Raw genomic sequence first — 17,439 nt, 5'->3', positions numbered from 1 at the left:
TCCAAGCTCATCCCTTAAGTGCTGATAGAATCACTATAACAGTATTTCTATGGTTCATTTATGGCCATAATTCCTAATATGACAAATACTCACAAAAAGCTCAAATTTAAGGAGGTTCACAATCCTGCTGAGCTTTCTGCAGCTTCTTGGAGCTGAGCAGTGTCACAAGTGTCCCTTGGGCATTAGAGGAAGGAGCACCACCTCCAGGTCAAGTGCCATCTTCAGGAGACTCCTACCACCCAGAGGCTTTCTACCCCAGGCCACTTTTCACTCCTGCCAATAGCACTTTGGAGTATTAAAGTTTCTCCACTTCAAATTCTCGTATATCTAGCCACACCTGTTCTGTTCATCTGTAGAGGATACTCTTTTTCATCTCTGGGTCTTCCAAAAGCAAATGTCTACCCCTTTCACAAGGAATTCCCCATCCACTTCAAAAAGAAACAGATCTTCCCTCAAAAAATTGAACAGAATTACCATATGACCCTGCAATTCCACTCCTAGATATATATCGAAAGACTGAAAATAGATACTCAAGTACATGTACACACATGTTCATAGCAGCACTGTTCATAATAGTCAAATGTAGGTAGAAACAGCCCAAATGTCTATCAGTGGATCAATAGATAATTATATTATATATCCAAAAAAATATTATCCAGCCATAGAACAAATGAAGTACTAATCTTCTACAGTGTGGACAAACCTCTGAAACATTATGCTAAATGAAAGAAGCAAACACAAAAGATTGTACATCAAATTGCTTTTATATAAAATACCCAAAATAGATAAACCCACGGAGACAGACTGCAGGTTGGAGGGAGCTAAGGGCTGGGGGGAGCAGGGAGTGGGGAGAGCCTGTTTATTGGGTAAAGGGTTTTCCATTTTAGCGATGGAAACATTTTGGGACTAGATAGAGGTGGTGGTTGTAAAACATCGTGAATGTATTCAATGCTACCGAATTGTTCACTTCAAAATGTTTAGTTTTGTGTTATATGAATCTTACCTCAAAAAAAATTTTTTTTTTAAGGAAAGAGGCTAAGTTACAGAAGAAAGAGCTACCAGTAAAAGAAAGACCATCTTGACAGTAGGAGCTGAAAAGAGGGTAAGAACGACGGTATAAAAATAACGAAGAGCCCGCCAAAACTCCCCACGGTGGTGCAGCTCAGCTCTGCACGAAGTCCAGGGCTCCTGTCAAGAGCCAGGCAGGGCAGCAGGTGAAGGCCTGAATCGGGAGTCTGGAGCCAGAGCTCTGCCACCCTGCACTGGCTCCTCTCCACCTCTGGGTCTCCGCCTCCCTCAGCTCTTGGACCCATTACCTGCTCAGGAAATCAAAGCTCTTATTAAATGGGCATTCAGAACAGTTCCCTGCAGGGTAGGGAAGGAGTAAGAGAAAGTGAGCAAAATGGGTGTTGGGGGTGGAGGTGGGTGTCATTGGAAATGTCATGACTGGCACAGGATCTTGATGCATGAGAAATGGCATATGTGCTGCCCCTTCCCTCTTCTGCATCCATAGCAGACATTGCCAGTCAACAATGGGTATTCTTTCCCATGTGGCCTCATACAACTCAATGCTTTGTTCCAAGCAATCGGTCGGAGAGACTTGTCATGAAGATGAAACCTATTTACCACTCCTCTGAGAAACTCTGTTTTCTTGAACAAATGAAAAAAAGATGTGGAATAGCTTCTTGGAGGATGAGAGGTCATGTGTCCCTCATAGTAGCCATGATCTCACAACCCATGCCCCATGCCCAATGGACACAAATGGTGGAGGGGTGACAGTGTGACTTCTCTGTCCCAAGTGCAGAATGTTCAGTTCTGATCGCCAACTCTTACTTGCTCTGTGGCCGGGGACATAGGTCACCTCACCCTTCTGAACCTCAGTTTCCCCATCTGTAAAATAGGAGCAGTAATACCCAACTTATGGAGTTGCTAAGGAGCTCGAATGTACTTATGTATAGGAATGAGCTCACATGAAGAGATAAAGCAACTCCCATGTATCAGGAGTTCTTTGAGAAGAATGTCTAACTCTATGGTTAGGGAGGGGAACACTTGGACCACATGAGGCTTTGGTGAGATTTGCCAGCTCTCCTCTACCCCAGTGTAGAAACTGGGCCCTGAAGATGAGGAGGCCCTGAAATCCTATTTCCCAGCAGGTCTCTTTGAGATCCAAGGCAGCCTACTGTCCCATGAGGAAGGTTTCTTTGATCAGGCTCTGCAGGTAAGGGATTATTTCTTGCCAGGAAAGAATGGTTCTTGAAGATCCTCCAGGTCAGTATCTGGGACAGGAGACCTCTGTGAAGTATATGGCCCTGACTCATCAAGTCTAGACAAGAGGACTAAGCCAATAACAGGCAGAGACCCTTTCTTTTTAATCCAGTCCCCAGCCTAACACCCTTCAGCAATTCGTCTTTATGTACAGATGGAGTCAAAGAGAACTTGAAGGCCCGCCCCACCTTTCCCACCCTCCCCTTCAGAATCCCTCTATCCTCAACCCATTGCTCCAGCCATTCTTTCAAACGAACCAAACTCTCTCACACAAAATTCCTGGCTTTTTGCAAGCAGTGTTGATTTTTGCACGCCCATACCACCATCCACCAAATCCACTTAACCAAATTACTCATCCTTGCAAATAAAAGACTTCCCAGAGCTCCCTGCTTTGGGTAGTACAAGCCTCTCTTACACATTCACTTGGCACCCTGATCCTTCACCATAGTATTGTTTACAACTAGTAACAGTATTATAGTATTGATAGCAATATGGGGGCAACAGATTATGTCTTATGTCTGGATCCTCACAGCTTAGCAAAGTGCCTGATATCATAAATAGTACTCAATAAGGATGAATTGAAGGAATAAATTAAATGAATCATCAGTGAGAGACACTATCAGGCATGATGTAACGTTGCAAAATATAATGATGTTTTAACAATTCTTTTGTTTTCTTTTTCTTTCCTTTTAATCTTTTTCCTGATTCACTATAATCAGCAAACTTGTAATTGGTTGTCATTGCCAGCTTCCTAGTACAATCAGGACAAAAAGGCCCCAGACCTGTGAGGGATGAGGGTTTGTGGTCCCTTTCAAGATACGAAAAATGTGATATTAACATAAAATAGTACAAGGGCCCCTGGGTGGCACAGTTGGCTAAGCCTAATGATCAAACCCCACATCAAGCTCCAAGCTCAGCAAGGAGTCTGCTGAAGTTTCTCTCTCCTTCTACCCCTCCCTGTGCTCACTCTCTCTCTCAAATAAATAAATATTTAAAAAAAAAAAAAAACAAGCCAAAACTTTTGTGACAATGGGCTCCTCTGATTCAAGGATTATACAAAAACTATAAAATTAGTTGCAGAATTAAGGACAAATGATTGTCTTCTGTTCTGTCCACATACTCCCCCTAGTGTCAAAAACTCAAAGTAAACTAAGGAAGGAAAAGGAGGGCAGCCTCAGTGGCTCAGCGGTTTAGCATCGACTGCAGCCCGGGGTGTGATCTTGGGGACACTGGATCGAGTCCCATGTCGGGCTCCCTTTGTGGGGCTTGTTTCTCCCTCTGCCTGTGTCTCTGCCTCTCTCTCTCTCTCTCTGTCTCTCATGAATAAATAAATAGAAGCTTTTTTAAAAAAGGAAGGAAAAGGAGCCCACTGGGTCCCATCTGTCTCTCAAGGCCTCATTCACCTGATTTGAAAAATACATTAGGATTTCTTCATATTACCTATTCTGACCAAAAAGGACCAATGTGAGGAGCAGTCCGGGCTGTATCTTCTCTCCTTGAAGTCACCAGAGCTACATCCTCAGAGCTAGAAGGCCACTGACCATCTCTTGCAGTTATGTCCAACCTGGGTTCCCAGACCTCTGCACTTCAGAAGAAAAAGTATTGAAGTCCTCATGAGGGACCTGGAATTTCACATGCCTGAAGAAATTGTACGATCACTGGAGATGAAACTGAAAACCACCAAAGAAACTGGCAAGTACTTTTACCTTCAGCTGAATGTTATCAGTGTGGTGATGGATCAGTATTGTCTATCTTCTACTCACCAAATGGTAATTATCCATGTCTTAAAATAAAAATAGGAAAACAAGCAATGATTCATATATGTGATTGATAAAGAGTGTAAGATATGTTTAAACTTGGGGCTCATAGGAATAAAAGTGGCCCTTCACAATGAAAAAGCTAGGACCCACTTCCCCGCTAAGCTATTGGCCTGTGAGGTGTGAATAAATCAGGCTGCTTTCAGGGAGAGAGCACTTCTCATGGCCAGGCCACTTCATCAGGCATTGGGAGGAGCATTGATTCATAAGCCTGTACTAGTGACTGGCAAGTAGTATTTCCTGGAACGGTACTCAGTCTAGCTATTACCAGTTGGGCTTAAAAACATTCAAAATCTTCTGAGAGTCTATTGTATAAACCCAATTCCTCAGTCTTTTTTATTCTTGTTTTCAGTGTTGTCTCCCCCAACATTGCTCCATCTTCCAAATGACTTCAATGTGCCGGTCTATTAGGTCTCCTCACCAAACTGTGACTATACTTTGAACATTTACTGATTCATTCAACACATATTTACCGAAGGCTCATTCTGGGCCAGGAGTTACACCAGGTGTTGGAGAAAACGGTGACGGATAAGAGTCTGCCATCACGGAGGATACAAAAAAGAACAAGTGCACCGGCAGGGACATGGGCTGCTTGCTGCAGGTGATCCATGAAAGAAAATAGGATTGGCCCTTCTTTGGTCACGTGACTAATCAACTATTTCTGTCCTGGAGGTTTACAGTAATGTAAATAATAACCAGGAAGTGTGAATACTTTATATATTCAAAAGTATACTTTTTCCATAATCATTACTTAAGGTAATTAAAAATATCGTGGTCCCACTTACTGGTCTCTATCTTCCAAGTAGTCTGTGAACTTCTCCAGAGCAGTGATCATCCCTTAATTGACAGAATTACAATCATATTGGGTATACATACACTATGTATATATCATTACTTTAATATACGTGTGTCTATATAAAGATTTTTAAAATGATTATGTCATATTAATGATTATATAGTATTCCATGATTGTATAATATTCTCATTTGTATAATAATTGCAACCACATGATTGCATAGTATTCCAATTTGGGACATTAGTGCAAGTTGTTAAATCACATTGAATATTTAGATTATTTCTAATGTTTTACTGTTATAAATAACATATGGGTTGTAGTTTTTAAAAATCTTAGCTACAGATATGATTTTTTTTTTCCTTAGGATAAAATTTTTAGAAGGGAACCTCTGGCTATTCGCCTTTTTAAATTTCATATATATTATTAATTTTCAAACGTATTGCGCGTATACTCTTGCCAGCAGTGTGAATGACCCTATCTAATTACATATTTGCTGGGATCAGTAATTCTTTTTTTTTTTTTTTAAGTTTAATAAGTAAAGCTGGTAGCTCTTTATGTTTGCTTTCATTTAACTGGTGCGATTAAATTGTTCTTTTTTTTTTCCTTCAATCTTTAATAGCCATTTATATTTCCTTTCCATAAATTGCCTGTTAAAGCCCTTGCTGGCAGGAACCAAGCGTTGTTCCTTTAATGTGCCTCCGTGCTTAGAAGGGTGCTTGTTACGCAGCTTGCCCACAAAGCTTTGAAAACAAACAGGTACAACAATCCAGGGCCAACTGTTTACATCCTTGTGAGAATAATTAAGCCACTAAAACCTGACGATTGTGACCACTTTAGAATTTACGAAGAACATATTAGCATATCTGGACCCCACAACTACTGTGTGTTGTTGTTTTCAGCGTATTTACTGGGTGGAACAAAGTCTGTAGTAAAAGGCCTCACAGGGATAAGTGGTGAAAATCAGGTCCACTGTGGCAACAAACGGTTTCCGCCGAGACAGGGACTGACGTTCGTCCTCCTGTACACAAGAGGGCGAAGCAGTAGGTCGTGAAACAGCATGAATGAGGCCCTCTCTGGACTACATTTCCCAGGTTTCTGCGCGACCTCCCGGAACGCTCCGCGGACGAGGATTTAGGTCCCAGGTTTCCGAGCGGTAGGATGTGACTCCGTCTCTCAGCCAGGCGCGCGTGATGGCCGCTGGCTTTCTCAGGGAACTCTTGCTGTTGAGCTGTACCTCATTGCTAGGAAACGGTTGCTAGAAGGTTCTCAGACGCGGTCCCGCTTTCTTAGGGCGGTAACGTCGTGCGCCGGTCGGGAAGGGGCGGTGGGAGGAGCGGAGCCGCTGTGAACCATGCTCCTGGACTGTGGGTCCGTCTGTGAAGAGGCCCATCTTTGCAGGACGGCGGTTGGAGTCCGCGCTGGCGGTGCCTTGTGCGGCAGGCGGAAAACTACACTTCCCAGCATCCTCGCGGTGCCAGAACTACCTTGCCCGAAATCCTGAGCGTGATTCGGCCAGCCTTTCGCCTCCTCCCGCCGGCGCGAAAGCAGGAGATGTGGAGCCGCTGTGTTGGGTGGCTCCTGCGATCTGAGGGTCGTGGGGACCGCCGGGTTTGGAGCCCCGGCGGGCCTTTCTCGCCGGCCTTGCGGAGAGGTGAGACGAGGGCGACTTGTCACCAATGCCTGAGCGCTCTCTGAGGAGACAGCCAATGGTTTCTGCTTGCTCGGCCGCGCGGTTAGGCGAGAGGGTCACGCCCCTCCCGGCCCCGCCCGTGGCTGGCGACCCCGCCACTGGGTCTTGCCCGGTGGCTTTGGGGCGGGAAGGGGGAGGGCCGAGTAGAGGACCGCCTTCCCGTTCCGATACCGAGCCTCTGAGAGCCTGGGGTACCGACCAGGCCTCCACAGTGCGAGCGCCCCCCAAGCCGCTTTCTCAGCTCGTTTGCTCCCGCCTGCCTAACGAGGCCCCGCCCCCTCGGAGCTCTCTCGGGGGCGATCTGTGTCCGGAGAGTTGTGGTGTCTTTCGTGGCCTGTTCGAACTTGGGTCGTGGTATTTGGGCGCTGTCTCGAGTCCACGTTTTTCGTAGACAACAGCATACATCTCCGGTCAGGCTGGCTTTATTTTCGTTGTAATTTCTAGTAGTCTGCAATCATGTAGCAGCCATTCAAAACAGAACGTGAATTGCTGGAATCCGCAAGTGTCGAACTCGTTGGCAACTCTTGGCATTGTGTCCTGAAGGACGTCTGACTTTATGCTGAGGGACAATTCCAAAATTCCCCCCCCCACACACACACACCCCTTTATAAAAACTAAGGCTGTCCACAGAATAGGCACTTCGTACTAACCTTGGCATTCTCTGTTCACTTTCTTAAATCTTCATTGCTGTGTGAGGTGAGCCACCCAGTGCCCACTGTACGTGGTGCCATTCTAGTTGCTTCATTTTACTCAGGAAGATTGCAGCTGATCTGCCGCCTATTAGACCGTGCTGTTGAGCTTCCAGTGAATGTCACAAGATACTTCGTTACATATTTTAGATGTTTACTCCGCATACACCTTTTGATGGACTTTACAAAAAGGAGGTAGCATTTTTTTTTTTAACCCTGGGAAATCACCCCATTCTCAAACTTATCTTTGTAAATGTTGAGAGATAATGTGTTTTCATTTGAGTATGTAAGCAAAGTATATTAAACAGTTTTGGAGAATGAACTTTGAAGTACTAGAAAGCACTTCATAAGTAAACAGTGATGTCTTACATATTTGCTGAGTTACCCTGCTTGAATCTCACTTTCTTGGAGAAGTCTTTTTTTTTTTTTTATATTTTATTTATTTATTTATTTATTTATTTATTTATTTATTTATTTATGAGAGAGAGAGAGAGAGAGAGAGAGAGAGAGGCAGAGAGAAAGGCAGAGGGAGAAGCAGGCTCCATGCAGGGAGCCCAGTGGGGGACTCAATCCTGGGACTCCAGCATTCCACCCCGAGCTGAAGGCAGACAGACGCTCAACCGCTGAGCCACCCGGGCACCCTGGAAAAAATCTTAAGTGCCTCTTTACACCTAATGTGATTTGTGTCCATCATCACTGAACAAATGTTAATTGAATGCTTGCTGTGTATTTTAAACTTGCCTAATAATGTCAGTGATCAAGGAATTTGAAAACCCTGAACTGTACCCACAGAAGGATCTGTTATTTAGTCCAATTTCTTTTTTAAAGATAAATAAGAGAAGGCATGGGAAGGTGAAGCAATTTGTCTAAGTTTTAATAGTGTTAGATTCCTATTTCATTACTGTTTCCTAAACTTAGCAAAATAGAAACCCTGGGGGTACTTTTTAAAAATACATAGTTTTAAGCCCTACTCCAGAACTACTGAGTCAGCATTCAAGGGTGGAGCCCAGGGATTTCTGTGTTATTTATTAATTTTGGTAATTGTGATGTACCTAGCAAAGCATATGTCAACAGAACAGCATATAGAAATTTATATTAATAACCAGCTATGTCACTGAAGTGTTACAATTCTAAAGTTAACACTAAATTAATATAAAACTTGTGGCTTAAAAAAACAACTTGTGGCTTAGATTTAATGAGACAGCATTTTACATGTGTTAATCAAAAGTAAAATCTGGCCTTTTCTGGCAAAGAGGCAGCTTGGTGCAAGGTAGACTAGAGTGCTAATTCAGGATATACAATTTAACAGCTTTGTGATGCTGGTTAAGCCTTTCAACCCTGAGTTTGTTTCTCACTTTAAGAAAACCACAACATAGTATGTATGAAAAGGAGGGTTTGGGGTTTTGTACAGTTGTGGAAGTTCTGGGAACTTTTAAGGATCTGTTATCCCACCCTGAGCTAAAAACAGTGATTCTGGTTACTTCCTTTCCTCTACCTATTAATATGCTTGCAAAGACTTACTCTTAAAAGTGCTTATGAGTTATTCATGAAGCCCTACTGTGGATATCAAATTCCATTTCCTTATTCCCTCCAAAGAATAGTACTCTGAAAGTCCTACTGTAGGGGAGGGTGTTGACACCTACCTCTTAGGATTGTAAGGATTTAGCCAAAGATTACGTAACTATACAAATACACCTAAGGAATGAATGTTCACAGATCGGTCTGTATTCTCCCCACCCTCCTCATCCCCAGAGTAAATAGAGCCCAAGGTAGAAGTAGCAAAGGCAGCTCATGCCTTTGTGAATTTTGCTCATCCTGTTCCTCGTGTCTTATTAACTCCTCTTTAAAATTTACTATAATTGGTATCTTTTCCAAATAGCCATTTTAAAAAATATTTTATTTAAATTCAAATAATATGTAGTGTATTATTAGTTCACAGGTAGAGTTCAGGAATTCATCAGTTGCATGTAACACCCAGTACTCATTACATCAGGTGCCTTCCTTAATGCCCATCACCCAGTTCCCCATCCCCCCACCCACCTCCCCTCCGGCAACCCTCAGTTTGTTTCCTAGAGTTAAGAGTCTTATGGTTTGTTTCCCTCTCTGATTTCATCTTATTTTACTTTTTCCCTCCTTTCTCCTATGACCCTCTCTTTTGTTTCTTAAATTCCACATATGAGTGAAGTCACATGTCTTTCTCTGATTGACTTATTTTGCTTGGCGCAATACCCTCTAGTCCCATCCGCGTCGTTGCAAATGGTAAGATTTCATCCAAACAGCTATTTTTACCCCTTTATTCTCATTGAGGGCCAAATGTCTCTCCTCTGTATTCCCTAATGGATATACCTTGATGGCACATGATTTAAAACAACAGCCTTGCTTTTCATTGTACCCACAACACCTAACACAGTTCTTATCAATCAGCAAGTACCTACTGAGCACCTGGAATTGTATTAGGCATTGGGGATTCCATGATGAGCAAGAACAGGTGTAGTTCCTGCTCACAGGGACTTTATAATCTAATATAGTGGTTGGCAAAATTTTCCTGTAACAATCCAGGTTGTATTTTAGGCATTGTGGGCCATATGGTCACTTGGAACTACTCTCGTCATGGTAGCTTGAAAGCACCATAAGTATAAAGGACTGGCCATTACTTTTTCATCATTTGAACTTGACTTTATATGTAGATACTGTTTAAAATTCTCATGGTTTTCATTCATAAGTAAATGAACATGGCTGCGTTGCAAACCACACTGTGGTTTGCTGATCTGATCCCTGACCTAGTAGGAAAGGTGAAGAGTTAACCATCCTATAAATGTGTAAGTTGTGAGGTGTGGCAAAATAATGTTCTAGGATACTGTGAGAAACCCTAACAAGAAACACCTGCCCTAAAAGAGCACACACTTTTAGGCAGGCTTTCTGGTGGAGGAAACATTGAAACTGAACTTTGAAGGATAAATATGAGCAAGCAAGAAAAAAGAGAGCTTTCTCAAGTTATTAAGGGAATTAAAGAATTAAGAGTCCTTGAGAGTGGAGGGCCAAAAATGAGCACGGTGGGACATGAGACCACAGGGGCACCCTGCAGAGATTTGTAGCCAGTGTTGGGTATTTATATTATCTCCCATTATCAGTAGGAAGCTTCCCTTTGTGGAAGGAAGAGGAATTGAGCACTCATCTGCATAGCTCAGAGACCATGAGATTTCAGGCAGTTATTTCGCATTTCTGAACCTGTTTTCCTCATCTATAACATGAGAATTTTAAGAATAAATAATAGGTGTGAATGCGGTATCGTGTTATATAAATAATATTCCCCTCCCCTGCAGTAAACCCCAAATAAAATACTAAACTTCTATTCAAGGATGAGTAACTATGGATACAAATCATTCTGAATGCAATTGTTATTGGAAATAGTACTGAAATCTGCCCCTTTTTTTCCCTCTGATTTTTTTCTTTTCTCTTCCTCAGGTCTAATATTGACACACAAAGGCACATCACTTAATCACTTAACTCTTCTAGATGGCACTCAAAGCCAAAAAGATTGCTGACCACTGTGCTAATGTGTGTGTGTGTGTGCGCGCGCATGCACGCACGCAAAATTGATTCACCTTTACATCTTATCCCTATTATCTCTAAATAGAATTTATCTGAGTATTTGAATTGATGTAAAGGACTGGTCATTACTTTTTCATCATTTTAGAGTTTATATTTAGGTACTGTTTTTAAACATCTCTTTCCTGCCTACTAGTCCACAAAGTCAGTGAAGATATCAGTTATATCTGGTTTTGCTCATCATCCCCTGTGCCTGGCACTCCAGTATTTGTTGGCTGAAAAAAAATACACAGGAAAGAATCACAGTTTCCCTCCACTACGTAGCAGAAAAGTAATATCTGAGGTTGCAGCTGTGTCTTTTAAGTGTCTAGATATCTTAAGTGGTTTAAGATAAGAAAGAGCATGAACATTGGAGTCAGAAAATCTGAATCTGAATTCTGCTTCTGCCAATGACTCTGTGACTTTAGGTAAAATGCTTTACCTTTTCTAGATTAGAAAGAAAGTTTTGTTTTTTTCTTAAAAAGGTGGATGATACCACCTTGCCTTCATAGTATATAAAATATCTAGTATATGGGGCACCCTAGGTGCCTCAGTCTGTTAAGCATTTGCCTTCAGTTCAGGTCATGATTATGGGGTCCTGGGATCAAGCCCGGGTCAGGCTCCCTGCTCAATAGGGAGTCTGCTTCTCCCTCTCCTCCTCCAACTGTTTGTGCGCTCTCTGTCTTTCTCAAATAAAATCTTTAAAAAAAAAAAAAAAAAGTATAGTACCTAGTGTTTAATAGTTATACTAATTAGCTGTTATTTTATTTAATACGTAATAGTAATGAAGTTCTAGGTAGACAGAGTTCTTTCTGAAAGAGAATATGTTTTAATGAAATTCATCACAATATATGGAAAAGGACCATACTATTGTTTATGTTAAAAATTGGAAATTTATTGAAACGGGACATTTGTTGCAAAAATGAGCCAATTTGCTAGGGCTTTTATGTTGATAGTAGTAAATACTCCAGGATTTTTTTTTAAAGGTTGTATTTATTTATTCATAAGAGATACAGAGAGGCAGAGATATATGCAGAGGGAGGAACAGTTTCCCTCTGGGGAGCCCGATGCGGGACTCGATCCCAGGACCCCAGGATCATGACTCGAGCCAAAGGCAGATGCTCAACCACTGAGCCACCCAGGTGCCCCTTTATTCCAGGATTTAAAATCACATTCATTGATTGTTTCAACAATAAAATACCGTAGCCAGTTATTTGTCAAGCACCATTCTAGGTACTGAAGGCACAGTGATGAAAAATGGAGCTTACATTCTGGTTCAGAGAGACAAACCAATGTCAGATTAGAGCTGAGAACTATGATGGAAATAAAATGGATATGTAAGAGAGTGGGCATTCAAAACGCTACTTCAGGGGCACCTGGGTGGCTTAGTTGGTTAAGTGTATGCCTTTGGCTCAGGTCATGATCCTAGGGTCCTGGGATCAAGCCCCATGTCAGAGCCCCATGTTGGGCTCCCTGCTCAGTGGAGAATCTGTTTCTCCCTCTCCCTCTGACCCTCCCCCTCCCCCTGCTCATGCTGTCTCTTGTTTTCTCTTTCAAATAAATAAAATCTTAAAAAAAAAAAAAAAAAGCTACTTTATATAGGGATGTAGCTATAAATAATTACCGTAGCTCTATGAAAGACTTTTGAGCCCCTAGGAGAGTTGAGTGGTTTCTACTTTTCTAGTAATGAGAGATCTGGCAGTGATATCCAAAACTTTTGATGTATATTACAACTTTTACTGACTCTTAGCATATCTGAATACTAAAAGAAAGAAAGAAAGAAAAGAAAAGAAAAGAAAAGAAAAGAAAAAGAAAGAAAGAGAACATTTACTGAATGTTTGCCATGTACAGAATAATGTTAGAACTTTTCAGATAAAATGGTGGGCTGCTCAGAGGAATCTGTTTTCTTCCTTGAAATTACAGAATTGCTAAGAGCTGGAACTGTATGGTAAATAGAAGAAATGCTTTAGAAGGTAAAGGGTAATACTTGTGTTGATTACTAAAAGGAAAAAATCTGTTTTCCTTTTTTAGACTTCGTCACCACCACAACCAAGGAAGGATATGATATGAGGCGAGTGGACATAACTCCTTTAGAACAAAGGAAATTAACTTTTGATACCCATGCACTGGTTCAAGATTTGGAAACTCATGGTGAGAAACAAATACCTCTTGAAAGAGGAATATTAACGACAGTCATAGTAAATTACCTAGTGAAGATAATATTATTATGAACAATTAAGAGTCCCTTTAAATACAAGTGCAATCCATACAGGGGAATATTCTACAGTCATAAATTTGGTGTTGCTTGAAGAATACTTACTAATGTGAGAAATATTCAAGATTAAGTGAAAAAAAACTTTATATAAAATTACATGTATGATTTCAATCATGTAGAAAAGAAAAACTAGTTTCTAGGCTGATAATAAAGTTCACATGGAAGTTCAAGGACTGTTTAAGACTAGCAAAAAAAGAAAAAGAACACAAAAGATTACCAGATATCAAAACAGTAATTTAAATTATGTGATAGTACAGGAATAGAAAAGTTGATGAATAGAATGGCATTCAGATAGAGAGATACAGATACTTTTAGCAAACAATAAAGAAGGCACTACAGATTAGGGAAAGGAAGGGCTGCTTAACAAATTGATAGGATACATGACTAGCCATTTGAAAAAATAGATAAGATACGTGTACTGAAAAATAAGTTCCAGATTGATTAAAAGTCAAATGTTTAAAAAAAAAAAAAAAAAAGCGAAAAGCTACTAAAAACACTAGAATACAGACTATTTTAAGACTTAGATTGAGGAAGCAAAACATAAAACTCAAAAGCAGAGGAGACTGACAGAAGTGACTAATGAAATACTTCAATTTGTATATCAGAGGGTATCATTCATAAAGTTAAAAATATTGGGAACATACATGACAATCTATTGCTTTAATATACGAAGAGTTCATAGAATTAAAAAATTCGGTAATCTTATAGAAAAATGGGCAAATTTTAGGCAATAATAAAGTTTCTTGGCTGAAAAAGTGAAATTTTAAATATAAATAACAATGCATTGCCATTTTGATGAAGAAAGTTATTCTAGCTGTTTATGTTGCTGTGGATATGCATTTTTAAAAAAGTGTAAATACATATTTTCTATATACAGGATTTGACAAAGCACAAGCAGAAACAATTGTATCAGCCTTAACCACATTATCAAATGTCAGCCTGGATAGTATCTACAAGGAGATGGTCACTCGAGCTCAACAGGTAATATTTTCATTATTACCAGTTCTGACAGTTTCATCAGATGATCTATTTTTTTTTTTTTTTTAAGATTTATTATTTGTTCATTCAGAGAGAGAGACAGGCAGAGACACAGGCAGAGGGAGAAGCGGGCTCAATGCAGGGAGCCCGACATGGGACTTGATCCCGGGTCTCCAGGATCACGCCCTGGGCTGCAGGCGGTGCTAAACCGCTGCGCCACCGGGGCTGCCCTGATGATCTTTTTTATACTGCATCTCCAACTACCCACTCAACCTCCTAAACACAGCTTTATCTTATTCTCTACAGAGGGTCCAAAGAAAAAAAGCAAAACCCTTTAGTAAAGTCAGTATCTAAAGAGTGGGGTGTTAAAGTCCCCTACTTTGTTTAATTACTATTGATTAGGTCCTACATGTTTGTTTTAACTGTTTTATCTATTTGGGTGAATAAGTATTTACAATTATTATATCTTCTCCTTGGATTGTCCCCTTTATTATGATACAGTGTTCTTCTTTGTCTCTTACCATCTTTGAAAGTCTATTTGGTCTAACATAAATGTTACTACTGCAGCTTTCTTTTGACATCCATTTGCATGGTAAATGTTTCTCTGTCCCCTCACTTTGAGTCTAGGTGTTTTTAGGTCTGAAAGGAGTCTCTTATGGGCAGCATATAGATAAGTTAAAAAAAATAATTTTTTTTTATCCACTCTGTCACCTTGTGTCTTTTGATTGGGACGATCAGTTTATTAACATTTATTTTATTTATTTTATGTATTTATGTATCTATTTATGTATTTATTTTTAAGATTTTATTTATTCATAAGAGAGACAGAGAGAAGCAGGCTCCATACGGAGAGCCTGACGTGGGACTCCATCCGGGGTCTCCAGGATCACGCCCTGGGCTGAAGGTGGTGCTAAACCGCTGAGCCACCCGGGTTGCCTTTATGTATTTATTTTAAGATTTATTTATTTTAGAAAGAGAGCAGGAGCAGGAGGGGTGGAGGGAGAAAATACTCAAGCATACTTCACACTGAGCATGGAGCCTGATGCAGGGCTCAATCTTACAACCCTGAGATCACAACCTGAGCCAAAACCAGTACTCAGGCACTCAACCGATCTTACCACCCAGATGCCCCCTACTATATTTACATTTTAAGTGATTATTGGTAGATATTTTTATTGCCATTTTGTTTCATGGTTGTTTTTGTAGTTTTTCTCTCACCCTTCTATTTCACAGTTTGCTGGCTTTCTTTAGTGATAAACTTGGATTCCTTTCTCTTCTTTATTCTCTGCACATCTATTACTGGTTTTTGATTTGTGTTTACCATTAGGTTGGTATATAACACCTTGTCCATACACCAGTCTATATGAAGTTTGTGGTTACTTAAGTTTGGACCCAATTTTTACTACCCACCACCACACATATTAGGTATATGATGTTATATTTTACATCCTTTTATTTTGTGATTCCTTTGACTGACTTTTACTTATTTTTACTGCTTTTGTGTTTCTTGCTTTTTTCATACTCTCACGTATAGTCTTTTTGGTCTACTCATATAGTTCCCCTTTTTTTTTTTTCATATAGTTTCCTTTATTAATTCTTGTAGGGCTAGTTAAGTGGTCATGAACTCCTTTAGTTTTTGTTTGTCCAAGAAACTCTGTATCTCTCCTATTCTGAATGATACTCAGATAGAGTATTCGTAGATGCATATTTTTTTTCTTTCAGCACTTTGAATATCAGTCATGCCACTCTCTTCTGGCCTACAGAGTTTCTGCTGTAAAACCCACAGATAGCCTTATGGAGTTTCCCTTGTATGTAACTGTCTTCTCTTGCTGTTTTTAAAATTCCTTCTTTATCACTATTTTTTGTCATTTTAATTACTGTGTGTTTTGTTGTGGACCTTCTAGTCTGTTTTTTTACCTCTCTCTCTCTCTGCCCGCAGCTCCCTTCCTATGGCAGGGGACCCATGGGATTCAGTTCCCTACAACCTCTGCCTTTTCTCCCCTCTTCTATGGGGCCTCTTCTCTACATTTACTTGTGGAGTTTGTTCTGCCAATCTTTGGGTCATTTTCTGGGTTATTTGCATTGATATTCGTGGGACGAGGAGAATTTAGGGTCCTCCTACTCTGACATCTTCCCTGAAAGTCTTAGCTACTGACATTTTTAATAAAGTAATCTATTTTTGTTTAATTTTTTGTTTATTTATTCATGAGAGACACACAGAGAGAGGCAGAGATATAGGCAGAGGGAGAAGCAAGCTCCTTGCAGGGAGCCCGATGTGGGACTCGATCCCAGACTCGGATCACGCCCTGAGCTGAAGTCAGACGCTCAACCTCTGAGCCCCAGGCGTCCCTAAAGTAATCTATTCTTAAATCAGATTTTTAAGTTTACTTAAAATCAGTGAATTAAAACTGGTTTGCAGAATTTTTATACTGGCAAGACTATTTAATCCTACACTCAAAATGTTAAATTTTGGTGTTTTATTACTAGTATATGAAATTAAGATCATGGAGCCTAATCCAATTGCTGACTCCACCTCTAGCATAGACTAAGGCACAAAGATGTCATGAAAGATGGCTTTGAGGCTTAGGGCCATCAGGCATACAAAATTTGTACTTGATCACTTCAGAAATACTATTTTATGTCAAGTCTGCTCAATCCAAGAACTCAGTTATGTTCTCATTTCATGTAAAAACTGAGTTATATTCATTTTCTTCACAATAGTTAAAAAGATAACACAATAGATTTGACTAGTTGATAGTGGGTTATATTTTTCTTATAATTTATTTTATTTTTTATTATTTATGATAGTCACACACACAGAGAGAGAGAGAGAGAGAGAGAGGCAGAGACACAGGCAGAGGGAGAAGCAGGCTCCATGCACCGGGAGCCCGACGTGGGACTCGATCCCGGGTCTCCAGGATCGCGCCCTGGGCCAAAGGCAGGCGCCAAACCGCTGCGCCACCCAGGGATCCCTATATTTTTCAAATAGTATTTGAAGATGGACACCTGTGCTGTTCTGTAGGCTTTTTTTTTTTTTTTTTAGATTGTATTTATTCATGAGAGAGACACACAGAGAGAGAGAAGCAGAGACACAGGCAGAGGGAGAAGCAGGCTCCATGCAGGAAGCCCAATGTGGGACTCAGTCCCAGGTCTCCAGGATCATGCCCTGGGCTGAAGGCAGGCACTAAACTGCTGAGCCACCTGGGCTGCTAGGCTTTTTGAGTTACAGACTATATTTAAAGGAAGAAAGGGAAATAAAAAGAGGCAGTTGGGGCCACAGTACAATTCCTTATTCTCAAGTTCAGATTTCATGAGAAATCTATAATTACATATTCAACTTC

The 17,439-nt window shown here is 40.6% G+C and overlaps 1 protein-coding gene across 6 annotated transcripts in view; it reads left to right on the top strand.

Annotated features, from left to right (window-relative positions):
• Positions 1-5,958: 5,958 nt before the first annotated feature.
• Positions 5,959-17,439, top strand: part of CCDC90B (coiled-coil domain containing 90B) — a 50,992-nt gene continuing 39,511 nt past the window's right edge. The window contains exons 1-3 of one of the 6 annotated variants that reach the window (XM_026015239.2): positions 5,959-6,529; positions 12,877-12,996; positions 13,998-14,101. In XM_026015239.2, the coding sequence (XP_025871024.1) occupies positions 6,430-6,529; positions 12,877-12,996; positions 13,998-14,101 (324 nt within the window). In that variant the 5' untranslated portion in view covers positions 5,959-6,429. Of the gene's footprint in view, positions 6,530-12,876; positions 12,997-13,997; positions 14,102-17,439 lie in introns of those variants that run through there. The other 5 variants (XM_072726040.1, XM_072726041.1, XM_072726043.1 and 2 more) reach the window with 5 other exon arrangements.

This window comes from Vulpes vulpes, chromosome 11 (genome assembly GCF_048418805.1).
Source record: "Vulpes vulpes isolate BD-2025 chromosome 11, VulVul3, whole genome shotgun sequence".
Taxonomy (NCBI): Eukaryota; Metazoa; Chordata; class Mammalia; order Carnivora; family Canidae; genus Vulpes; species Vulpes vulpes.
This window is presented reverse-complemented; position numbering and strand designations above follow the sequence as displayed.